Consider the following 26,658-nt stretch of genomic DNA (forward strand, 5'->3'; position numbering starts at 1 on the left):
TGGTCCGAACAACGAAAGCAATTGTTACCATCCACCTCTCGTGTCTCCCCTTTTTTCTCATAGTTTGTAAGCTTGCGAGAAGGGCCCTCACTCCTCTTGGTATCTGTTTTGAACAGTGATTATTGTTATGCTGTAATGTCTATTGTCTGTACAAATCCGCTCTATAATTTGTAAAGCGCTGCGGAATATGTTGGAGCCATATAAATAAAATTATTATTATTATTATACAACCTAATAAGGAGCTCATCCAATAAAAGGAGCTCACCCAATAATAAGGAGCTCACCTAATAATAAAAAACTCATGCAATAATAATGATCTCACCCATAATGAGGAGCTCCCCTAATAATAATGAGCTCACCCAATAATAAGGAGCTCACCTAATAATAAGAAGCTCACCCAATATGAACACACCTAATAATAAAGAGCTCACCCAATAATAATGAGCTCACCTAATAAGGAGCTCACCCAATAATAAGGAACTTACCCAATAATAAGGAGCTCACCCAATAATAATGATCTTACCCAATAATAAGGAGCTCACCCAATAATAATGTTCTCACCCAATAATAAGGAGCTCACCCAATAATAAGGAACTTACCCAATAATAAGGAGCTCACCCAATAATAATGATCTCACCCAATAATAAGGAGCTCACCCAATAATAAGGAACTCACGCAATAACAAGGAGCTCACCCAATAATGAGCTCACTTAATAATAATAATAAGCTCACTCAATAATAAGCAGCTCACCCAATAATGAGCTCACCCAATAATAGTGAGCTCACCCATAATAAGGAGCTCACCTAATAATAAGAAGCTCACCCAATATGAACACACCTAATAATAAAGAGCTCACCCAATAATAATGAGCTCACCTAATAAGGAGCTCACCCAATAATAAGGAACTTACCCAATAATAAGGAGCTCACCCAATAATAATGATCTTACCCAATAATAAGGAGCTCACCCAATAATAATGTTCTCACCCAATAATAAGGAGCTCACCCAATAATAAGGAACTTACCCAATAATAAGGAGCTCACCCAATAATAATGATCTCACCCAATAATAAGGAGCTCACCCAATAATAAGGAACTCACGCAATAACAAGGAGCTCACCCAATAATGAGCTCACTTAATAATAATAATAAGCTCACTCAATAATAAGCAGCTCACCCAATAATGAGCTCACCCAATAATAGTGAGCTCACCCATAATAAGGAGCTCACCCAATAATAAGGAACTCACCAATAATAAGGCGCTCACCTAATAATAATGAGCTCACTCAATAATAATCAGCTCACCCAATAATAATGAGCTCACTCAATAATAATGAGCTCACCCAATAATAGTGAGCTCAGCAAATAATAGTGATCTCACCCATAATGAGGAGCTCACCTAATAATAATAAGCTCACCAATAATAAGGAGCTCACCTAATAAGGAGCTCACCCAATAATAATGAGCTCACTCAATAATAAGCAGCTCACCCAATAATAAGGAGCTCACCCAATAATAAAGAGCTCAATAATAAGGAGCTCACCTAATGATAAGCAGCTCACCCAATAATAGTGAGCTCACCCATAATAAGGAGCTCACCTAATAATAAGGAGCTCACCCAATAATAGGGAGCTCACCCAATAATAGGGAGCTCAGCCAATAATACTGATGTCACCCATAATGAGGAGCTCACCTAATAATAAGTAGCTCACCAATAATAAGGAGCTCACCCAGTAATAGGGAGCTCACCCATGTGGTTGTGCTCATACATCATGCTGTCTGTAGTTGTGCCCATACACCATGCAGCATGTTGCTGTGCCCGTATACTATGGGGCCTGTGGTTGTGCCCGTACACCGTGTGGCCTGTGGTTGTGCCCATACCCCGAGCGGCCTGTAGTTATGCCCATACACTGTGCAGCCTGTGGTTATACCCATACATGGTGAGGCCTGTGGTTGTGCCCATACACTGTGCAGCCTGTGGTTGTGCCCCTACATTGAATTGTAGGGGAAAAAAACGATGTTTGGGGGGGATTTTGGATTTATGAAGCTCACTTCACTGTAAAAATGTTAATGTTGACCTACGGGTTATGGTGATGCCACATTTATGTAAGGTTTTTTTGAGGACTTCATAAAATAAAAAAAAATAAAAAGTTTTTTTGTCGCCATATCCTGAGCAATATTATTTCTATTTAGGTGAACAGAGTAGTTCCAAGGCTGTTATTTTGCACTATGAGCTGTAAGTCTTACCGTTATGATTGTGGGGTCCATAAAACTTTCAGGTTTCTTCCATTTTTTGGAAAGTTACAAAAGAAATAGAGAATTCACCATGTAAATATTTTTTGCATTTCGGTGCTCACCGTATACGATAAATATGGTGTTTTCTTCAGCTACCAACATGTCAATACCAAATGTGTAAATTTATTACATTTTTCTTACATTTTGGCAGCATATTGCAAAGTTACCAATCTCCTATGATGCCCAGCTACAGTACAAGCATGGCAGACATTAGGCCACTGGCTGCAGTGATAGTGACATCACCAGGCTGGGAGGGAAGGGTCAGTATGGGGGTAAAAATGGACACCTTCCCCCTCATGCTTCCATTTCCATTGCCCATGATTGACAGCATACATGTAGTGGACACATGCATTGTACATGTACGGTGGGCTTCACCAATGGAAATCGGGTCACATGTTTGCTGGCTGCCTCCACAGCATCGGTTATGAATGCAAAACCTGTAAGGCTATAGTCACACATCCTTGTGTGAATTAACGGACTGATTGTTTTCAAAGGTATCATTCTAGTTGCTCCAGAATTTTTTTTCATCCCCTTTATTCGCTGAAACAAAGAAACTGATTTTTTTTTATTCATTGACTCTTAACAATAGATCAGTTAAAAATGGATGAAACTCGTATGGAAGTCGGAAATTCAAAGTCTGCCTTCACTGTGTCACAGATCCCCATAGACAGGCTCGGACTGGCCTGCAGGGTAACAGGGCAATCCCCCGATGGGTCCCTGTGCAGATCTGGGCCTCCTACTCCCCTGTATGGGCAGTACTGAGCATGATTCACTTGATTCACTCTGTACAGAAAAAAGCAACAAATCATCATTCATTAACCAAACTACCCAGTTTATTATTATATAGAGATATAGGTCAATTTGAGAATGGAGAGAATGTAATATTTGTATGCAGGTGAAAAGTGCGTCCGACCGATATCCAAGAAGTATCGGTTCTCCTTGCGGAGATTGACATGCTAAGCATGCTGAGATGAGGAGACTTAAAGGGAACCTGTCACCTGAATTTGGCGGGACCGGTTTTGGGTCATATGGGCGGAGTTTTCAGGTGTTTGATTCACCCTTTCCTTACCTGCTAGCTGCATGCTGGCCGAAATATTGGATTGAAGTTCATTCTCTGTCCTCCATAGTACACGCCTGCGCAAGGACATTGCAGAGTGAAGAAGACTGTAATTGGGGACTCTAGACTGGTCATGTGCCTTTAAGACCATGGAGTACACTAACCATAGTAGCCAAAACAATATTTCAAGTGTCTGCAGTTTGTAAAGCCCCATTAATGTCAGTGCGGCGAGAGTTTACATAGCGGCACCCCTGCAGTTACATGGAGATCTTCGCATAAAAAACAGCTAAAGAGGAGCTGTCACTTGGGCAGAAGTGTACAGTTTTTGCCCTCGCTTCATTTCTCTACCGGATGTACTGCAGGTAGGGGGGGGTGCGGGGGGAGGATACAGCGCGTCCTTTCCCTTATCCTGAGTCCCTTGAGTCCGCATTGGATTAGCGCTGCCCCCAGCGCTGAATGCCGCCGGGTCCTATGCAGCAGCCGCTTCCGGATGCCAGCTCATGAGGTGGTCGTAGGGGGAGCAAAATGGCCGTTGAGAATATCAGAGTCACCACAGCGTGTCATAGCATGGGCGGGGTTAGGGGTTGCGGCCTAGTGAAGGCCAAAGCCGAGGACTAAATTTTTCGGCACCAACGCAGGAAAGGGACGATTCGTGCACCCCGCTGCTAGGATGAGCCCCCTTATCCAGCGCCGCCCCAGACCGCCTGTATGGAGCCCTCCAGCCCCGGCACTTACCCGGAGAAGCTGCCGAGTGGCAGCTAAGGCAGCTGTATGATGCAGGTTCTCTTGCTGCTGCTGGTCTTGGACGGTGCAGGGATGAAGGGGTAACCCTCAATCCACTATCCCTTTAATAGGGAGGTGGAGAGGGACCGTTCGCCTCCTTGTACCATCCGCTTTAACCGTGGTGGTGCAGTGGGGGCTGCTCGGATACCAAAAGGGCGCTACTGTACATCCAAGGGGTTAAATCCCCCAGGATGGGACAGGACTGAATGTCCGGCATTAGGCCTGGCTGCGGAAGAGGATACACGGAGGCGACATGCCATGTGCTCGTCCGATAAGGGTGTGGGGAGATCGGTGCCCTTTAAGGGGCCCGTCGCCCCTAAAATCTGCTCAGGCATGGCATCCCACATCGCAGGAGATGATATGGGGAGGAGACACTCCCCGTACTCGCCTCTTGATGGTTCGGGGAGATCGGACCCTTGAAAAGATCTGTCGCCCCTTCATCCGCTTGGAAAAAGTAAAATCAAAAATTTAAAATTAAAATAATAGTTTTTGGTCTGAATAGCAGACCAGGGTGCCTCCTAATGACACTAAGCAAGAACTGGGTGCCAGCATGAGAGTGTATACTGTGGAGGAGGAGCTAACTTTCTTTGTATTACTTAGTGTCGGCCTCCTGGTGGCAGCAGCATAACACCCATGGTCTGTGTCCCCCAATGAGGCGAAGGAGAAAATACAAAAGTTATAGCTCTCAGAATAAAGGAACGCAAAAAAAATAATTATTTTTTCTATTAAAGTTTTCATTGTGCAATAGCACCAAAACATAAAAACACGATATAAATGTATCGCTGTAATCGTACTGACCCAAAGAATAAAGCTACCTTATCCATTATACTACATAGAAAATTACCAAAAAACGTCATGTGGCCGAAAATAGAAACAATAAAAACATCAAGTCATCCCACAAAAAATAAGATGTCACATGACTGTCGGCTGAAATATGGAAAAATTATAGCTCTCAAAATATGTCGATACCAAAAGTTTTTGCAATAAAAAGCATCTTTAAGTGCGCAACAGCTGCCAAACATAAAAACCAGATAAATCTGGTATCACTGTAATTGCACCAACCCGAAGAATAAAGTCATCTAATCACTTATACCGCACGAGGAACAATGTAAAAAAGAAATAAAACCAATTCTTCACCTCCTGTTGATTTGTTCATTTTGCCTCCTAAAGACCGCAGTAAGGCTCAGCTCACATCTAACCTGCGCTTTGCGCTTACACTGGGGGTTCCGTGTAAATCTCTGAAATACGTGATTCAGATAGAACCCCTGGCGGAAAATTGCCTATAATGAGGCAGATGGAGGCACTTTAGACGCCGTCTAACCTTTGATCTGGTGGTGTCCGTCTTTTTAGGTCTGCATAAAAGATAAGTCTGCCAGTTTTGTGCACTTTTGAAAAGAAGGACAATGCTGAACAAGGCCAGTGGGGAGTCCAGAGTAACTCTGCTGCCTTGGGGGTTTCATCTGAATCAGGTCACTCAGATTTAGATGGAAACCTCAAAGTAAGTGCTCAGCGTAGAGAGCTGAATAAATGTGATCCCATACGTTATTTAAATGTTCCCAATAAAAGCTTCAACTCATTCCACAAAAAAAGCAAGTTCTCACTCAGGTCCGTCAACTGTTGATGGAAATATAGGGGGCTCCATGTTATTGGTAGTACACATGTTCTGGAAAACATACTTTGAGTGCTCCTGATAATCAGCTGTTCGGCGCCACAGTTGCATGTGTCGCGGCGGTGTGACAGTAACAACACATGCATGGAGAGCCTGTTTGTTGGGTTCTCCATGAATGTGTTGTGACTGTTACACAGCCACGACACAGAACAGCTGATTATCGGGAGTGATCCAGGATACCGAGGCAGCTATTCGGTAAGCGCTATAGCTATTCAGATAAGTACTTATCCGATACTATTGAATCAACACTAATAAAGACCACTCAAAGTCATATCGAAGAAATTTCACAACTATCATGAAGTACCATATGTCACGAAAAAAACTATCTCAGAATCAGTGGGATTCGTTGAAGCATTCCAGAATTATAACCTCACAAATTGACAGTGGTCGGATTTAAAAAACACTAGGCCCAGTCATTAACCTACAAAGTGACTCGGTCCTTAAGGGGTTAAAGCATGGAGTCTGCCACAGCAGGATCTGCTACCTGACAGTTTGCTCAGGATGCCCCCTCATTGCCATCTATATAATTCTAAATGTGATTGCCATTATAAGAAACCCCAATTTGGGTATTGTCTACTCTTGAAAACACTTGTTATTTTTCCAGTTAGACTACATTGCCACATTGAGTATTTGATGACTTTTTGATGCCTCAGATCTTCTGCACCTATCTAGATTAGAGATTAGGTTACTTGTGTTTTTTTCAATTGCGTTTTTGCTTTTTTTTTTTTAATTTTACATACGTTTTTACTGCTTTTTCACTCTTGTTGGTGTGTCATTTATTGAATAAAGCCGCTTTGTTTTTGATACTTCCTGGTATTTGGCTTTAACAAATCTATTGATACAGTCATGTGCTGATTACATGCATTTTTTGTGTGTTTCCGCCACTTAAAACACATGTACGTTTTTTACCTGAGGATTTTCCACATCTAATGTAAAGGTACCGTCACATTTAGCGACGCTGCAGCGATATAGACAACGATGCCGATCGCTGCAGCGTCGCTGTTTAGGTCGTTGTGTGGTTGCTGGAGAGCTGTCACACAGACAGCACTCCAGCGACCAACGATGCCGAAGTCCCCGGGTAACCAGGGTAAACATCGGGTTACTAAGCGCAGGGCCGCGCTTAGTAACCCGATGTTTTCCCTGGTTACCATTGTAAAAGTTAAAAAAAACAAACAGTACATACTTACATTCCGGTGTCTGTCACGTCCCCCGGCGTCAGCTTCCCTGCACTGTGTCAGCGCCAGCCGGCCGTAAAGCAGAGCACAGCGGTGACGTCACCGCTGTGCTCTGCTTTACGGCCGGCGCTGACAGTCAGTGCGGGAAGCTGACGCCGGGGAACGTGACAGACACCGGAATGTGAGTATGTACTGTTTGTTTTTTTTAACTTTTACAATGGTAACCAGGGTAAATATCGGGTTACTAAACGCGGCCCTGCGCTTAGTAACCCGATATTTACCCTGGTTACCAGTGGACACATCGCTGGATCGGCGTCACACACGCCGATCCAGCGATGACAGCGGGTGATCAACGACCAAAAAAAAAAAAGGTCCTGATCATTCCCCACGACCAACGATCTCCCAGCAGGGGCCTGATCGTTGGTCGCTGTCACGCATAACAATTTCGTTATCGATACCGTTGCTACGTCACAAAAAGCAACGATATCGTTAACGAAATCGTTATGTGTGAAGGTACCTTTAGTCTATGGGAAAAATCTGCTCCTACAACACAGCGTACCTGCAAAAGAAACTGCCATGTTACCAATTTCAAACACACACTGAAGGTCAATTTATGCGGAGTAAAAAAAAAAAAGAATATCACGTAGACATGAGATCTCTAGAAATCCCATCCACTTTTCTGGAATCGTAAGACGCTGTGTTTTTGATGCAGCAAAAACTCACTAGAAACTCATCATGTGAACTTAACCTAAAGGTAAGCTAAGCTGGGAGGGTTGAGTTCCTGGTTCAGATTCACACTTTTAGGCCACGTTCATTCGTTCAGTATGTGGTCAGTATTTTACCTCAGTACGTGTAAGCCAAAAACAGGAGAGGAACAATGAGAGGGAAAGTGTAATAGAAACACATCACCACTTCTGCATTTATCACCCACTCCTGGTTTTGGCTTACAAATAATGAGGTAAAATACTGACCAAATACCGATAGTGTGACCGTAGCCTTAGCAAGAGTTGTCCGTGGCTCTGGAGGGTCACGTGTCCTATAGAAATCTATAGTCGGCATTTCCCTACCCTCGAGTTTCCACATTTGTTGAAAATGGAAATTCGAGATATTGGTTAAAAATCACGAGTAATAAAGATAGCATATTGTGAAGATAAGATTTAATAAAATTATTAACATTAAGTATTTACAATTTACACTCATTAGAAATCAGATAATGGAAGGAGTTGTATTCATTCCTATCTAGTACATGCCATGTACTGCAGAGAAGGGTCCCGAGGGGAACACATGGAGGTTCTGGTTTGCCTTTATATCATGTGCTCTTTAAAGAGGTTCTCCGGAAACAGAAAGAACTAAATACATTTTTTTATATAGCACCATTAATTCCATGGTGCTGTACATGAGGAAGGGTTACATACAGCATTATAGATATCGTTTACAGTAAACAGGTTTACAGTGACAGACTGGTACAGAGGGGAGAGGACCCTGTCCTTGCGGACTTACATTCTATGTCGTTCTAAATAAATTCCTAAGCACATTGAACAAAAATATAAAGGCAACACTTTAATTTTTGCTCCCTTTTTCATGAGGTGACCTCAAAGATCTAAGACTTTTTCTATGTAGACAAAAGGCCTTTTTCTCTCAAATATTGTTCACAAATTTGTCTAAATCTGTGTTAGGCCTCTTTCACACTTCCGTCTTTCTATTTCCGTCACAATCCGTCGTTTTGTGAAAAAAACGGATCCAGGAAATGTTTCTGCTGGATCCGTTTTTTCCCATAGACTTGTATTAGCGACGGATTGTGACGGATGGCCTTCCGATTCATCCGTCATGCACAGGATCCGTCGTAAAATTGCTGTCCGTCGGGCAGAGGCAATGTACAGAGGAACGTTTTTTCTGTACATCAGAAAATCACTCAGCGACGGATCCTGCGCTGTCCGTCGTTGGCTATAATGGAAGCCTACGGATGCAGGATCCGTCGCTGACTGTCAAAAGCAGGAATCCAGCGACGTGTTCCGTCTTTTGAAACTGAGCATGCCTGTAAGAATTTCCCATCAGGGAAATTCTCTCTCTTTTTACTATTGATGCTGCCTATGCAGCATCAATAGTAAAAAGATATAATGTTAAAACTAATAAAAAAAAAAGTCGTGATATTCTTACCTTCCGGCGTCCTGCGCGGCCCCTGCAGCCTTCCCGATGCTGCCGGCAGCTCCTGTTTCCAGTAATGCATTGCAAAATTACCCAATGACGTAGCGGTCTCGCGAGACCACTACGTCCTCACAGGTCATTGCTCGCAAAGCATTACTGGGGATGGGAGCTGCCGGCAGCATCGGAAAGGCTGCGGGGGCTGCCGGAAGGTAAGAATATCACGTTTTTTTTATTTTTTTTTAAATTATTTTTAACCTGGGTTGTGTTGTGTGTGTGTTTTTGCAGCGAAAAAAGGCGGCGAAGACGCATACACAACGTGCGCACATAGCCTTGACAGATCCGTAAAAAAAACGGACCCAGTGCACCCGTTTTTTACAATCCGCACAGGATCCGTCTTTTCAACATTTTGACGGATTGTGATGGATTGTAAAAAACGGAAGTGTGAAAGAGGCCTTAGTGAGCAGTTCTCCTTTGCTTGGATGATCCATCCATCTGACAGGTCTTTTATTGTGACCATCCTAAGGCACCTGTGCAATATGCATGCTGTCTAATCAGTATCTGGATATGCCACACCTGTGAGGTGGATAGGTTATCTCGGCAAAGAAGAGCTCACTCACACAGATTTTAGACACATTTGTGAATATTTGAGAGAAAAAGGACTTTTGTGCACATAGAAAAAGTTTTAAATCTTTGAGTTCCACTCATGAAAAATTGGAGCAAAAACAAAAGTGTTGACTTTATATTTTTGTTCGGTTTACATTTAAATTAGCAAATCACAATCGTTTTGTCTAGTATTGCTCCACTAATACTATTGGCCAGTGACCATGTGCACTAGAAGCTCAGTCCTCCTTCATTTGTAGGGAGATGTGCTCCACTAATACTATTGGCCAGTGACCATGTGCAGTAGTCTCTCCGTTCTCCTTCATTTTTAGGGAGATGTGCTCCACTAATATTACTGGCCAGTGACCATGTGCAGTAGACGCTCTGTCCTTCATTTGTAGGGAGATGTGCTCCAGTAATATTACTGGCCTGTGACCATGTGCAGTAGAAGCTCAGTCCTCCTTCATATGTAGGGAGATGTGCTCCAATAATATTACTGGCCAGTGACCATGTGCAGTAGAAGCTCAGTCCTCCTTCATATGTAGGGAGATGTGCTCCACTAATATTACTGGCCAGTGACCATGTGCAGTAGAAGCTCAGTCCTCCTTCATATGTAGGGAGATGTGCTCCACTAATATTACTGGCCAGTGACCATGTGCAGTAGAAGCTCAGTCCTCCTTCATATGTAGGGAGATGTGCTCCACTAATATTACTGGCCAGTGACCATGTGCAGTAGAAGCTCAGTCCTCCTTCATATGTAGGGAGATGTGCTCCACTAATATTACTGGCCAGTGACCATGTGCAGTAGAAGCTCAGTCCTCCTTCATATGTAGGGAGATTTGCTCCACTAATATTACTGGAGCACATCTCCCTATAAATGAAGGAGGACGGAGCTTCAACTGCACATGGTCACTGGCCAGTAATATTAGTGGAGCACATCTCCCTACATATGAAGGAGAACGGAGAGACTACTGCACATGGTCACAGGCCAGTAATATTAGTGGAGCACATCTCCCTACAAATGAAGGAGGATGGAGCTTCTACTGCACATGGTCACAGGCCAGTAATATTAGTTGAGCACATCTCCCTACAAATGAAGGAGGATGGAGCTTCTACTGCACATGGTCACAGACCAGTAATATTAGTTGAGCACATCTCCCTACAAATGAAGGAGGATGGAGCTTCTACTGGATGTGGTCACTGGCCAGTAGTATAACTGGAGAACATCTTCCTACGTATGAAGAAGGACAGAGTGTGGTCACAGGATCCTGTACTAACATTCTAGGACAGGTTTCGGTCAGTGGTGATGGCCATTTTAATGCTATACTAATTACCTCTATACTGTCTTCTAGGGATGCTATCTCACATAGGCAGCAGTAGAGACCCCGTTCTCTCAATGAAGAAGCCATCGGCATAATGTCATGTCAACTGCAGGGAACACTACTACTTCTGAGCTACCAGTCATTGTAAGGCGTAAAAAATATTAGATGGCGTTAGCTCAATGCTAAAATGTTGTACAAAAAAATCTGAATACCGTATGGCTAGAACAGTACGTAAAAAGGTGGTGCTAATATATATATATATATATATATATATATATATATATATATATATATATAATCACATAATACAGCTGTAGTAAGTTGCTACAGCCAAGAATGTACTATACTAACAGTACAAGGATCTCTCTCTGTCTGCCGGATTTTGTTTGCACAGATGAATGATATTACATCAATTAAATAATCAATGGGGACAGATCATATCCCCCAATTTCTTTACTTATCACAAGGTTGAAATTATGCATAGTAACGCATGTAGTTTAATGTTTAATCTTCAGGGTATTGCTATGTACCTCTCTAACAGTAGACAGTCCACATTCAGACATGCAGGAAACATAGCCAGGGCTGAAATGCAGTAGTAATATTACAGAAAAGATAAGTGAGCGATGACTGGTGATTATTAAGGCAAATGCTGTTTTAGGAGTGGTCTGAAACACTGCAGTTAATGATAATCTGACCCCGGACAAAAATAATCCCAAAGTCAGATTACCAAGACACTGCTATATGGCACTGGACACTAAGGCTATGTTCCTACAATGCGTTTTTGGTGATTTTACGCTGCATATTTCAGGTCCTATACCTATAAGGTTCTTTGTTCATGCCCCATGGTAATTTCCAATAAACCAGCACTTTGTTTACCACCATGCCAGATTATAGGAATTTTACTGCACATAACCAACACTGCTCTGTTACAACCATGTAAATCGGTGCAATTAGAGAAAAGTTATATCTACTGCTAAAATCCCTGATATTCCAAGTCTGAGGGTTTCCTGTAATTCACTATTTTGCAGGTTTGGGTTTGTTGTATATCAAGAAGTCGGAGATGTCGTGCCAGATGTTGCTGTCGTCATACAGGTAAGTCATGGAGGACTGTAGAGATGGCTGGAGAGTGTGTCTTTGGTATTCAAAGAGCCACAGGACAAAACCCCATACTAAGGCGGCAAACCAGGGGAACACGTCATGTTTCGGCTCTGGGATGTACCCTTTCTCTACTGCCAGTCTTGACAGACCAAAGAGGACACGAGATAGGAGGTACATATTTATCTGGTAGGAAAACAAAAAAGCGTTAATACAATACTGCACACATAAAAAAGGGATGTCTAAGATCATGAATTGTGGTTATTTTATAATGAAGAGTTACACAATTGTGTCATATACACTGATCAGCCATAACACACGCAATTGATGCGAATAACAATCTCCTCATGACAATGGCACCTGTCAATGAGTGAGATATATTAGGCAGCAATTCATTCTTGAAAGAAATGGATAAGTGTACAAATCTGAGTAAACCTGACAAGGGTTATACTGTGATGACACGTAGACAAGGGCCAAGTATCTCCAGAATGCTCAGAATGTCCATACTGACCCCAGCCCACTGTTGAGCATCAGAAATGAACATTAAAGCAATGGAAGAAGGTGATGAAAAGGTCTGCAAAGACCCTCATACACAGAGTAAAGTTTTCAGAACCCATTGGTGGTGGGACCAGACGGCCATCTGGTGCTGATGGGACCTCCTGATTCTCCCCAAATAGAGGGGGAAAAGAATAATTGGATACCTCACATGAAAACACTATATTCCTTAGTTCACAGGAGAGGCTGTCAGTGATTTTCTTCACTCAACTCCCATTAATAACATAGTAGCCCAGAAAATTGTCCTAAGGTCATCAATGGTTTACTCTCTGGAAAAATCCCTTAAAGATGCTATTTTGGCAGAGTTCCTAATCAAGCCATTAGCCTTACCTGGCTATTAATGTTATTATTCTCTCCGAACACCAGCCACCCGCCTACACAAGCTGCCAGGAAGGAGTGAAACTGCCATTTGCTTCCATGTATTTTCTCTTGAGCAGCCAGGAGACTCTTATATGTGAAGACGAAGTAAGCCAGATTCCGAGAATGTGTGAACGTCGCTTGGAAGATCGCTTTCAACTTGTCTTTTAGACTGAAGACACAAGAAGAAAATAATCAGTCTTGATATGAACATTTCCTCATGATTGTGGACTCATTTCACCTCCGATAACAGCACAGCAGTAATGACGTTAATAAGAGTGTAATAGCTCAGTACCATGACCATCTTCATAAAATGGTGACAAGATTCATTACAGTAACATCAGTACCTACAGTTGAAGCCAGAGGTTTACTTACACAATATAAAGAGACACATATGGATGTTTCTCAATATCTGACATGAAATCAGAATAATCCTTTCCCATTTTAGGTCAATTAGGATTACTATAATTACTAATATTTGCCAAATGCCAGAATAATGAAAGAGAGAATGTTTTAAGATATTTTTATTACTTACTGTAAAGTCAAAAGTTTACATACACTAAGATTGCTATGCCTTTAAACAATTCTGGACAGCCCATATGATGATGACATGTGTTTGGCAACATCTGATATAATTAGAGACACACCTGTGGATGTATTGTAATGCACACCTGAAACACACTGCTTCTTTGTGTAGCATCATGGGAAAGTCTAAAGAAATCAGCCATGATATTAGGAAGAACATTGTAGACTTGCACAAGTCTGGCTCATCCTACAATTTCAAGATACCTGAAGGTGCCTCGTTCATCTGTACAACAATTATATGCAAGTACAAGAAAGATGAGATTTCCAGCCGTCATGCCACTTAGGAAGGAGACGGGTTCTGTGTCCCTGAGATGAACGTGCTTTGGTCCGACGTATGCATATCAACCCAAGGACAAAAGCAAAAGACCTTGTGAAGATGATGGCGGAAGCTGGTAAGATTGTGTCATTATCCAGAGTGAAACGAGTACTGTAATAACATGAGCTGAACGGCCACTCTGCCAGGAAGAAGCCATTACTCCAAAAGAAACATAAAAAAACAGATTAATGTTTGCAAATGCACACAGGAACAAATACCTTAATTTTTGGAGACGTTCTGTGGTCTCATGAAACTAAAATTGAACTTTTTGTGTATAATGACCATCGTTATGTTTGGAGGAAAAAGGAAGAAGCTTGGAAGCCTTAGAACACCATCCCAACCGTGAAACACGGGGCTGGTAGCATCATGTGTTGGAGGGTTACACTAGGGTGTGATCTTAATTGTCTGTGGTCAAGTTGTATCTCAGAGATTAACGTGCACATGGAGAAAAACCACTCGTGATTAACGCCACAGTCACTAGCAGCAAATCTGTACATTTTGTCTGCAAGCGTCCATTTTGGATATGTTCATTCAGGATACATATCCTTAACAGATGTTGCGGGTTTGTTTTGCTGCAGGAGGGACTGGTGCACTTCACAAAATAGATGGCATCATGAGAAACGCAGATTACGTGGCAATACTGAAGCAACATCTCAAGACATCAGCCAGGAAGTTAAAGCTTGGCCGGAAATGGGTCTTCCAAATGAACAATGACCCAAAGCATACTGCTAAATGGTAACAAGTGGCCTAAGCATAAAGTCGATGTTGTGGAGCGGCCATCACAAAGCCCTGATCTCAATCCTATTGAAAATTTAAGGGCAAAGCTGAAAAGGCCGGTGCGAGCCAGGCGACCTACAAACCTGGATCAGTTACACCAGTTTTGTCAGGAGGAATGGGCCCAAATTCTGACCAACTATTGTGAGAAGCTTGTGGAAGGATATCCCAAACGTTTGACCCAAATCATTCAGTTTAAGGGCAATGGTACCAAATACTAATGAAATGCATGTAAACTTTTGACTTTGCAGTTAGTAATAAAAATGCCTTAAAACATGAGCGGGCAATTAATTTTTTCGAGGGCCACATGAGAGACTGTGACTGTTGTGGAGGGCCGAACCAATAGGTTGAAATTAATTCTACTCAATGTTAATATATATTAGATTATTGATAACTGTATTAATATTAACACTGAATATTAAGCAGAACTAAGTATGCCGACATCCCACTATATATCATTTGAACCCGAGTACAGCCCTTCTGTATATCATATGAGCCCCCCCCCACAGCCTCCTTCTATATACTGCATGAACGCCACACAGCCTCCGCATGTGCAGCGCGACACCCCCATAGCCTCCGCATGTGCAGCGCGACACCCCCATAGCCTCCGCATGTGCAGCGCGACACCCCCATAGCCTCCGCATGTGCAGCGCGACACCCCCATAGCCTCCGCATGTGCAGCGCGACACCCCCATAGCCTCCGCATGTGCAGCGCGACACCCCCATAGCCTCCGCATGTGCAGCGCGACACCCCCATAGCCTCCGCATGTGCAGCGCGACACCCCCATAGCCTCCGCATGTGCAGCGCGACACCCCCATAGCCTCCGCATGTGCAGCGCGACACCCCCATAGCCTCCGCATGTGCAGCGCGACACCCCCATAGCCTCCGCATGTGCAGCGCGACACCCCCATAGCCTCCGCATGTGCAGCGCGACACCCCCATAGCCTCCGCATGTGCAGCGCGACACCCCCATAGCCTCCGCATGTGCAGCGCGACACCCCCATAGCCTCCGCATGTGCAGCGCGACACCCCCATAGCCTCCGCATGTGCAGCGCGACACCCCCATAGCCTCCGCATGTGCAGCGCGACACCCCCATAGCCTCCGCATGTGCAGCGCGACACCCCCATAGCCTCCGCATGTGCAGCGCGACACCCCCATAGCCTCCGCATGTGCAGCGCGACACCCCCATAGCCTCCGCATGTGCAGCGCGACACCCCCATAGCCTCCGCATGTGCAGCGCGACACCCCCATAGCCTCCGCATGTGCAGCGCGACACCCCCATAGCCTGCCCATGTGCAGCGCGACACCCCCATAGCCTGCCCATGTCCACCACAACAACCCCATAGCCTCCCCATGTCCACCCAAACATCCCATAAACATGAAAAAAAGAACAGCACATACCTCGGTCCCATTCCCCCGGCGCTCTGCTCCTGTCTCTGTGTTTCTGGTGCACTGACTCTCCACAGTATACAGCTGACAATGAAAGGAAGTCATTGCATCAACTGTTTCACAAGCTGATTGGTGGAGGAAGTGGCTGGAGGCCCCTCCTCCACCAACGAAGTCAGCGCAGATGGAGACAGCGAGCGGGCAGGCACGGTGCGGCCTCTGTTTTCCAGCTCCACGGCTGTCTCGGTCCGTGGGCCGGACTGAGACAGCCAGAGGGCCGGATGCAGCCTGCAGGCCACACTTTGCCCAGGTCTGCCTTAAGACATTCTCTCTCTCATTATTCTGGCATTTGGCAAATATTAATAATTATGGTAATCCTAACTGAGGTAAAATGGGAAAGGTTTATTCTGATTTCATGTCACCTATTGAGAAAAACATCCATGTGTGTCTTTTTATATAGTGTATGTAAACTTCTGGCTTCTACTGTATCTACAGGCAAGGTGACAAACATTTCATCTCTAGGACTTCTCGTATGATCATGATATAGTGTATGGAGGAAGCTTGCCCTCTGGGATCCGCACAATCCTGACAAGGAAAGTGCCAATTTGCCCTTTAATTGATCGCTTGCTCCCTAATTTAAGCAACTTTCCAAGAAGACTTCAGTAAATAGAGTCTGTAAGTCATTTAGCCAAGTGCTTTGTAAAATGGTAACAAATCTGTCAGACCACCAGCTCATGTTCTGATGGCTCCCGCTGCTCTCCTCCTCCCTTCTCCCAGTGTAGGGCCGCAGTCAGCCCTACAAATGGCAGTGAGATCGGAACACCGTGCACGGCCGACAGCTCTCCCTATCTGAATGTGACAGCTTCATGTATTTCTATGCCGCGGTCGTGCTCGGGTTGGGGGAGCCACCAGAGTGCACTGCGTTTTGATCTCGGTATGATTTATACGACTGCGTCCTTAGTGTCAGGGAGGGGTTTGTACCAAGACTTTATTTCACAGCATGTATAGGGGAGAAAGGATTTCAGGGTTGGCAGGCAAACCGGATCTAAAAAAGGAGGAAAGCGTCTTCATTGATGAGCGAGTATATTCGTTGCTCGGGTGGTCTCCGAGTATTTGTTAGTGCGCAGAGATTTAGTTTTTGTTGACGCAGCTGATTGATTCAAGCTTCAGGACCAGGGATTCAAGCTTCAGGAGGCTAATTTGCATATTCCAGGTGCCTTCTGGGAGAAGCGAAGTCTCCCTAAGCTAGAAGATCGTTGGGTACAGCCGGGACCAGCTGCTTCGAAAGCATCACCAAACCAGGGATTCAAGCTTCAGGAGGCTAATTTGCATATTCCAGGTGCCTTCTGGGAGAAGCGAAGTCTCCCTAAGCTAGAAGATCGTTGGGTACAGCCGGGACCAGCTGCTTCGAAAGCATCACCAAACCAGGGATTCAAGCTTCAGGAGGCTAATTTGCATATTCCAGGTGCCTTCTGGGAGAAGCGAAGTCTCCCTAAGCTAGAAGATCGTTGGGTACAGCCGGGACCAGCTGCTTCGAAAGCATCACCAAACCAAAATTTTTGCCTGTAGGACATTATTGCAAGAGAGCTTGGCTGAGTAGATTACACAAGAAGGAAAACACACAGCAAGTCAGCAGGATCTAGGAGCAACATGGCAGATGTGACAACCTACATGGTGAGCTGCAGCATGTGCTACATGTTCACAGATCGACCAGAAGAAGAATCCAATTTCACCTGTCAGAAGTGTAGACTAGTGGCCCTTTTAGAAGAAAAGGTGCGGGGTCTGGAAGAAAGAATAGCAACTTTGAAACTCATCAAAGAGAATGAAGACTTTCTAGACAGAACAGAAGCATCTCTACTGGTCACAGAAGGTGCAAAAAGTGTCAGAGAACCTCCAAAAGCAGATGAGTGGAAGCATGTGACCAAAAGAAGCAAGAAGACCATGGAGAAATCACCAACCACACAACTGAAGAACCGATATCAAATCTTTGTAGAGGATGAAGATGGCACACCTAAGAATGAAGCAATACCAGCAAGCAAAAAAGAAAAGGGCACACAGCAACAAGTGACAGCAAAAAGTACAGCCAAGAAGCAACGAAGAGTGGTGGTGGTGGGAGACTCACTACTGAGAGGCACCGAAGCAGCCATCTGCAGACCGGACATAACTGCAAGAGAAGTATGCTGCCTTCCAGGTGCGATGATCAAGGATGTGACCGATAGGATACCAAAGCTCTTCAGCTCCAAGGACGTCCACCCATTTCTTCTGATACATGTTGGCACCAATGACACGGCAAGGAAGGACCTACCGACAATCTGCAAGGACTTTGAAGAGTTGGGGAAGAAAGTAAAGGAACTGGATGCACAGGTAGTTTTTTCTTCTATACTTCCAGTAGACGGGCATGGCACCAGGAGATGGAACAGGATCCTTGATGCAAACAACTGGCTAAGACGATGGTGCAGACAACAAGGATTTGGATTCCTGGACCACGGTGTGAATTACTGGTATGATGGACTCCTCGCCAGAGACGGACTACACCTCAACAAACCTGGGAAACACACATTCGCCAGAAGACTCGCTACACTCATCAGGAGGGCGTTAAACTAGAAGAAGAGGGGACGGGAAGAAAAACATTAGACTCGAACAAAGACGACCCAGGAAAACATACTCAGAAGGGAGGTAAGAACATTTCTAAAACAATCCACAGTGAGGAGATTGGAACAAAACAAAATCCTCTAAACTGCATGCTCGCAAACGCCAGAAGCCTGACAAACAAGATGGAAGAACTAGAAGCAGAAATATCTACAGGTAACTTTGACATAGTGGGAATAACCGAGACATGGTTAGATGAAAGCTATGACTGGGCAGTTAACTTACAGGGTTACAGTCTGTTTAGAAAGGATCGTAAAAATCGGAGAGGAGGAGGGGTTTGTCTCTATGTAAAGTCTTGTCTAAAGTCCACTTTAAGGGAGGATATTAGCGAAGGGAATGAGGATGTCGAGTCCATATGGGTTGAAATTCATGGAGGGAAAAATGGTAACAAAATTCTCATTGGGGTCTGTTACAAACCCCCAAATATAACAGAAAGCATGGAAAGTCTACTTCTAAAGCAGATAGATGAAGCTGCAACCCATAATGAGGTCCTGGTTATGGGGGACTTTAACTACCCGGATATTAACTGGGAAACAGAAACCTGTGAAACCCATAAAGGCAACAGGTTTCTGCTAATAACCAAGAAAAATTATCTTTCACAATTGGTGCAGAATCCAACCAGAGGAGCAGCACTTTTAGACCTAATACTATCTAATAGACCTGACAGAATAACAAATCTGCAGGTGGTTGGGCATTTAGGAAATAGCGACCACAATATTGTGCAGTTTCACCTGTCTTTCACTAGGGGGACTTGTCAGGGAGTCACAAAAACATTGAACTTTAGGAAGGCAAAGTTTGAACAGCTTAGAGATGCCCTTAATCTGGTAGACTGGGACAATATCCTCAGAAATGAGAATACAGATAATAAATGGGAAATGTTTAAGAACATCCTAAATAGGCAGTGTAAGCGGTTTATACCTTGTGGGAATAAAAGAACTAGAAATAGGAAAAACCCAATGTGGCTAAACAAAGAAGTAAGACAGGCAATTAACAGTAAAAAGAAAGCATTTGCACTACTAAAGCAGGATGGCACCATTGAAGCTCTAAAAAACTATAGGGAGAAAAATACTTTATCTAAAAAACTAATTAAAGCTGCCAAAAAGGAAACAGAGAAGCACATTGCTAAGGAGAGTAAAACTAATCCCAAACTGTTCTTCAACTATATCAATAGTAAAAGAATAAAAACTGAAAATGTAGGCCCCTTAAAAAATAGTGAGGAAAGAATGGTTGTAGATGACGAGGAAAAAGCTAACATATTAAACACCTTCTTCTCCACGGTATTCACGGTGGAAAATGAAATGCTAGGTGAAATCCCAAGAAACAATGAAAACCCTATATTAAGGGTCACCAATCTAACCCAAGAAGAGGTGCGAAACCGGCTAAATAAGATTAAAATAGATAAATCTCCGGGTCCGGATGGCATACACCCACGAGTACTAAGAGAACTAAGTAATGTAATAGATAAACCATTATTTCTTATTTTTACGGACTCTATAGCGACAGGGTCTGTTCCGCAGGACTGGCGCATAGCAAATGTGGTGCCAATATTCAAAAAGGGTTCTAAAAGTGAACCTGGAAATTATAGGCCAGTAAGTCTAACCTCTATTGTTGGTAAAATATTTGAAGGGTTTCTGAGGGATGTTATTCTGGATTATCTCAATGAGAATAACTGTTTAACTCCATATCAGCATGGGTTTATGAGAAATCGCTCCTGTCAAACCAATCTAATCAGTTTTTATGAAGAGGTAAGCTATAGGCTGGACCACGGTGAGTCATTGGACGTGGTATATCTCGATTTTTCCAAAGCGTTTGATACCGTGCCGCACAAGAGGTTGGTACACAAAATGAGAATGCTTGGTCTGGGGGAAAATGTGTGTAAATGGGTTAGTAACTGGCTAAGTGATAGAAAGCAGAGGGTGGTTATAAATGGTATAGTCTCTAACTGGGTCGCTGTGACCAGTGGGGTACCGCAGGGGTCAGTATTGGGACCTGTTCTCTTCAACATATTCATTAATGATCTGGTAGAAGGTTTACACAGTAAAATATCGATATTTGCAGATGATACAAAACTATGTAAAGCAGTTAATACAAGAGAAGATAGTATTCTGCTACAGATGGATCTGGATAAGTTGGAAACTTGGGCTGAAAGGTGGCAGATGAGGTTTAACAATGATAAATGTAAGGTTATACACATGGGAAGAGGGAATCAATATCACCATTACACACTGAACGGGAAACCACTGGGTAAATCTGACAGGGAGAAGGACTTGGGGATCCTAGTTAATGATAAACTTACCTGGAGCAGCCAGTGCCAGGCAGCAGCTGCCAAGGCAAACAGGATCATGGGGTGCATTAAAAGAGGTCTGGATACACATGATGAGAGCATTATACTGCCTCTGTACAAATCCCTAGTTAGACCGCACATGGAGTACTGTGTCCAGTTTTGGGCACCGGTGCTCAGGAAGGATATAATGGAACTAGAGAGAGTACAAAAGAGGGCAACAAAATTAATAAAGGGGATGGGAGAACTACAATACCCAGATAGATTAGCGAAATTAGGATTATTTAGTCTAGAAAAAAGACGACTGAGGGGCGATCTAATAACCATGTATAAGTATATAAGGGGACAATACAAATATCTCGCTGAGGATCTGTTTATACCAAAGAAGGTGACGGGCACAAGGGGGCATTCTTTGCGTCTGGAGGAGAGAAGGTTTTTCCACCAACATAGAAGAGGATTCTTTACTGTTAGGGCAGTGAGAATCTGGAATTGCTTGCCTGAGGAGGTGGTGATGGCGAACTCAGTCGAGGGGTTCAAGAGAGGCCCGAATGTCTTCCTGGAGCAGAACAATATTGTATCATACAATTATTAGGTTCTGTAGAAGGACGTAGATCTGGGTATTTATTATGATGGAATATAGGCTGAACTGGATGGACAAATGTCTTTTTTCGGCCTTACTAACTATGTTACTATGTTACTATGATTTACGGCTGCTAGCCAGCCTGAGTACATGTCAGGGTGGATTTGATTTAAATCTAACTGATTTAAATCACGATTTAAATCACTAGTCAGTAAGGCTTGATTTAAATCAGTGATTTAAATCAAAGTTTCTACCTAACTGAATTTGACTCCGCAGAGGTCCCAGCCTCTTCTTCACGGCAAAAATGTTACAACATGAACAGAGTTGAGAAAAAGACCTTAATCCTATTGTTCTACAAACCTATGAATACAGAATCAACCCCTTCAGTGCCAAGTCCAAGAAGTTAGACAATATGTTTCTGATTGTTTGGAGTGGAATAGATCTGCACAACACAAGAAGAATGTGAATCTAAGTGTGAGGAGGAGGAAGGGCAAGCAGACAAGAAAATGAAAGTGAAACTTTGAGCACAATACTGCAGCATAGCCACAGAGACAAGTCTGGATCTGTTTGTGTGTACGATCTGAGGTTTATTACATTCTTTCCTTATAATGGCAGCAGGCTGTAAAAGAGACCCAGTTTGGGAATATTTTAATGAAGCTCCTTCGCCTATCGGTAAGGCAGGCATGCGTGCAAAATGCAAACGATGCAACAAAGAGATGCAAGGCCTGGTGGCGCGAATGAGGCAACATCATGAGAAGATGAGTCATCTTCATCACCGCACTTCTCATGATGTTGCCTCATTCGCGCCACTAGGCCTTGCATCTCTTTGTTGCATCGTTTGCATTTTGCACGCATGCCTGCCTTACCGATAGGCGAAGGAGCTTCATTAAAATATTCCCAAACTGGGTCTCTTTTACGGCCTGCTGCAATTATAAGGAAAGAATGTAATAAACCTCAGATCGTACACACAAACAGATCCAGACTTGTCTGTCTGTGGCTATGCTGCAGTATTGTGCTCAAAGTTTCACTTTCATTTTCTTGTCTGCTTGCCCTTCCTCCTCCTCACACTTAGATTCACATTCTTCTTGTGTTGTGCAGATCTATTCCACTCCAAACAATCAGAAACATATTGTCTAACTTCTTGGACTTGGCACTGAAGGGGTTGATTCTGTATTCATAGGTTTGTAGAACAATAGGATTAAGGTCTTTTTCTCAACTCTGTTCATGTTGTAACATTTTTGCCGTGAAGAAGAGGCTGGGACCTCTGCGGAGTCAAATTCAGTTTTGAGAACTGCGTAAGTAAAGCGATCGTCTGTGATAATGTAGGAGAGAAACTGCCCACTAATCCTACAGAAACCTCTGGAAGAGCATGGCATTGTGAATGTTACACATATACAGCCTTTATTCTACTGAGTTAAACAACTCAGCTTTATCTCACGATGGAAGAACCTTTGGATGGTAAAATATTTTCCTCAAAAAGCAGTTTATTGAAAAAAATCCGATTTAAATAAAAAAAATCCGATTTTTTTTTTATTTAAAAAAAAAAAAAACATTGATTTTTATCCACCCTGGTACATGTGGGGGTTGCCTGGTTGCTAGGGAATCCCCACATGTATTTAGCCTGTCTAGCAGCTGTAAATCATTCAGCTGCAGCAACAAAAACTAAATCTCCGAGCACTAACAAATACTCGGAGACCACCCGAGCAACGAGTACACTCGCTCATCACAAGTCTTCATGTGTAGTAGGTGCAGGATAGAAGCTGTGTATATATATGGGCTAATAAAAAAGGCAGGTCTCTGGATACACACGGACTGGACATCCACTCTAAAAGGGAAAAAAAAAGGTTTTTGCCATAGTTATCCATAGTTTTGAAAGTATAGTTGCCATTTTACAATTTTTATTTTAAATATAAATATATGCAGCAAATATCTGCCTTTTGGATACAGGGTGGTGGAATTAGGGTACCGTCACACAGTGGCATTTTGATCGCTACGACGGCACGATCCGTGATGCTCCAGCATCGTAACAATATCGCTCCAGCGTCGTAGACTGCTGTCACACTTTGCAATGTACGATGCTGGAGCGATAATTTCATGACGTATGTGCGATGTAGAAGCCGTTGGTTACTATGCGCACATCGTATACAATATCGTGCACACCTTTGCTACACCATGCGATCATGCCGCCACAGCGGGACACTAGACGACGAAAGAAAGTTTCAAACGATCTGCTACGACGTACGATTCTCAGCGGGGTCCCTGATCGCAGGAGCGTGTCAGACACAGCGAGATCGTAACTATATCGCTGGAACGTCACGAATCGTGCCGTCGTAGCGATCAAAATGCCACTGTGTGACGGTACCCTTACGATTGAGCCTGTAGAGAGTTCTGTATGCGCCCCACATACAAGACGAGTACACCTTTGAGATGTGTTTTGAGAAGTCGATGGGGACCTTGGCAGCTATTTGTTGTAAGTAATATGTGTAAAAAAAATCATGTGTGGTCACTGAACGGGAGCAGACGAGAGCTACGAGAACCACCTACTATTTCTGGCATCCGAGCCTCTTCCTTTGGCTAGCTGGTCCGGTATAATTCTATCATTGCAGTGTGACGTACAGTTGATGTTGACCTGCTAGGGATAGGCCATCAATATGTGTTGGCCGGTAACAGCTGATCGGCGGGTGTGCTGGGTGTCCCACCCCAGCCAATTAGCTGGTACCGGCGGCGGATGGAAGTTCTCGGATCCTGTAGGAGCACAGCAGCTCCACAATTTCTATAATGGCTGTGGTCGGGTACAGCAGATCTGGGCCACTAAGGACAGGCCATCGATAAAAAAAAGTAGTGGCCAGCCTCTTTAGGACACTAGAAATTATAAAAAAAAAAAAAAACAAATGCCATTTTAGTTTCAGCTTCTCCGTCAGGAACATAATGCATCTGGATTATTCTGTAAAGCAGCTACCTGCATAGATGGAGTAACACAAGACAAAGAAAGTGTGGGTGCAAGAAATAAACTCACCCGATTAGGGCCTATTACCAAAAAGAGGACAAAATTGCCCTCTAAGTCGAATTCGGTCCAGTCCTACATCCCCTATAGACAATAGCTCACCTTCCACTCTTAAACAGGAATGTCATCACCAGCGCGTGCGGGGCCCGGACCTTAGCTCCATATCTTCAAAAAAGAAGAAAATTCATTTAATTTAGAAATCAACTTTTCATTGTAGATGGATAATATTACTACAGGAACCTGCTGCAGTCCCAAAAAGATGGCTCTACTGGACCCAAAATGACCAAACCTGGGCCTTCCCTGGCTCTCTAGAATGAGAGATTAATATGGATGTCAGAAAAGGGGGTCTCATTTCTTATTTTGATTTCCTTCTGTAAGTCCCCCAATAGATCTGCAGTGAAATTGTGTGGCCTCCCACAGCTTCATATTGAACTTCACGGTGATATCACGGAAAGGACAAGATACATGAAGCTAGGAGATGGCGGATGTGCCAATGTGGCTATAATGATCTGGTTATGTAAACGAGTCCAGAAGGCCACATGGTGGCTTTTCTCCCATAATAGTCCCACTGAGGCAATAAAGGGATTGTGCTAGGGTACAAGTCTGCAGTCACATAGACTGTATGCGCTCAGCATTCCCCAATGCCGGAAGCAGGTGGTCATGTGATTCGCACTCTTCCGGTCACATATCAACCAGACGTGTCTGGCCGGTACATCGCATTGAGTGTGGCCACGCATGGATGCAAATCACGTACTTGCAGTTACAGAAGAATCGCACTGCATGCTGTGAGGGTGCACCAGACTGCAGTCACGCAGAGTAATGTGTATGGTCAGGTCAGCACGCTAGTGCCAAAAGCTACATACACAGTCTGATGCAAATAAAGCTTAAAGGATTTGTCCAGGATTAGAAGCAGAAACGGCTTCACTCTTGTCCTTTAGCCATGTCTGGTATTACAGCGCAGTCGTATTGACACTGTAGAAAAATGTTACACAACCGTCTACTTTAGTTGATCTTTTTAATTTCTTACATCACTGCAGTGGATAAAAACAAATGAGAGCTTGGCCCAACTGTATGCAGCCAGAGGCAGAAACGCTGATTCCAGTGATATGTCATCCACTGGGCTTCTTGCTGCAGTTTTGGTGATCTGCTGCAGATATCCTAGTCTTCTCAATGAGCAGCTCTGACTAACCCCGCCCACACCATTGAGTGACAGCTTTCGGCCCACACTGCATAGGCAGAAAGCTGCCAATTAGCGGTGAGGGGTGGGGACAGCCACAGCTCACGAATGGTGGAGACTGCACAGCAGGAGCTCATCACTGAGAGGAAGTCCAGTGACACATTGCAGTAATAAGGGTCTGTCCTTAAAAAAAAGGTGGCCAATTTATCTAGCCTTTAAAAATTAATGGCTCTTCCAAAGAATAGGCCACCAGTACGTGACTGGCTATCGGCACCACTTCCACCCAGCTACCGAAGGGGCTGCGGCCTAGGAGAATGCCACGGCGGCTGCAGACTGGCCCGCACTGGCATTTTAGAATTGGACATTGCTCTATTAAAGGGAAGGGGACGACGATGCAATAATAACACTCCAACCCTGGCACTGATGCCGGAGGGGAACCAGTCTGCACCTGTCCAGGGGTTACTGCTGGATATGGCTGCCTGCTACACCGCTCCATTCAAAAAGGGGGCACAGGACCCCTGAGTAGCATCAAGTGTTGATTGTGGGAAACCCCTTTAAGGCTGCCATCATCCTTGGTCACCACATCCCTATGATCACCTTATCCACTGACAAGTGGAGTGCGTGGAGCCAGAGCCCCTTCCCTGGCACCAGGGTCCCACCATGCCCCCTTCCACCAGCAGGTCTGCACTCACACTGCTCCATTGCGGAACCCCTTGATGACGGCCAGGGCAGCGCGGTATCGCCTCCTCTTGAGCAGCTCATTCACAGCCCGGAGCAGAGACCTCGGTAACACAGCTCCTGCCATTCTGACAGTTTGCAGCTCTCAACTTCCGGGTTGAAAGACCATTTGC

At 44.0% G+C, this 26,658-nt stretch overlaps 1 protein-coding gene across 1 annotated transcript; it reads right to left on the minus strand.

Moving 5' to 3' along the window:
• Positions 1-8,121: 8,121 nt before the first annotated feature.
• On the minus strand, positions 8,122-26,658 carry PXMP4 (peroxisomal membrane protein 4). Its single transcript, XM_069751959.1, has 4 exons — positions 26,500-26,658; positions 24,733-24,795; positions 13,027-13,225; positions 8,122-12,327 (listed from the first exon to the last, which is right to left on the minus strand). Exons 1-4 carry the CDS (start codon positions 26,610-26,612, stop codon positions 12,064-12,066), a joined length of 639 nt encoding a protein of 212 aa, XP_069608060.1. The 5' UTR covers positions 26,613-26,658; the 3' UTR covers positions 8,122-12,063.

The sequence above is a fragment of the Ranitomeya imitator genome, chromosome 2 (genome assembly GCF_032444005.1).
Source record: "Ranitomeya imitator isolate aRanImi1 chromosome 2, aRanImi1.pri, whole genome shotgun sequence".
NCBI classification, from domain to species: Eukaryota; Metazoa; Chordata; class Amphibia; order Anura; family Dendrobatidae; genus Ranitomeya; species Ranitomeya imitator.

Excerpts from the sequence above, each read along its gene's own strand:
- PXMP4 (XM_069751959.1), bottom strand. The coding sequence starts at position 26,612 with ATGGCAGGAGCTGTGTTACCGAGGTCTCTGCTCCGGGCTGTGAATGAG. Across the intron at positions 24,796-26,499 it reads GGGTTCCGCAATGGAGCAGT|ATATGGAGCTAAGGTCCGGG; the intron begins GTGAGTGCAGAC and ends TCTTTTTTGAAG. Across the intron at positions 12,328-13,026 it reads ATAATAACATTAATAGCCAG|ATAAATATGTACCTCCTATC; the intron begins GTAAGGCTAATG and ends TTTTCCTACCAG.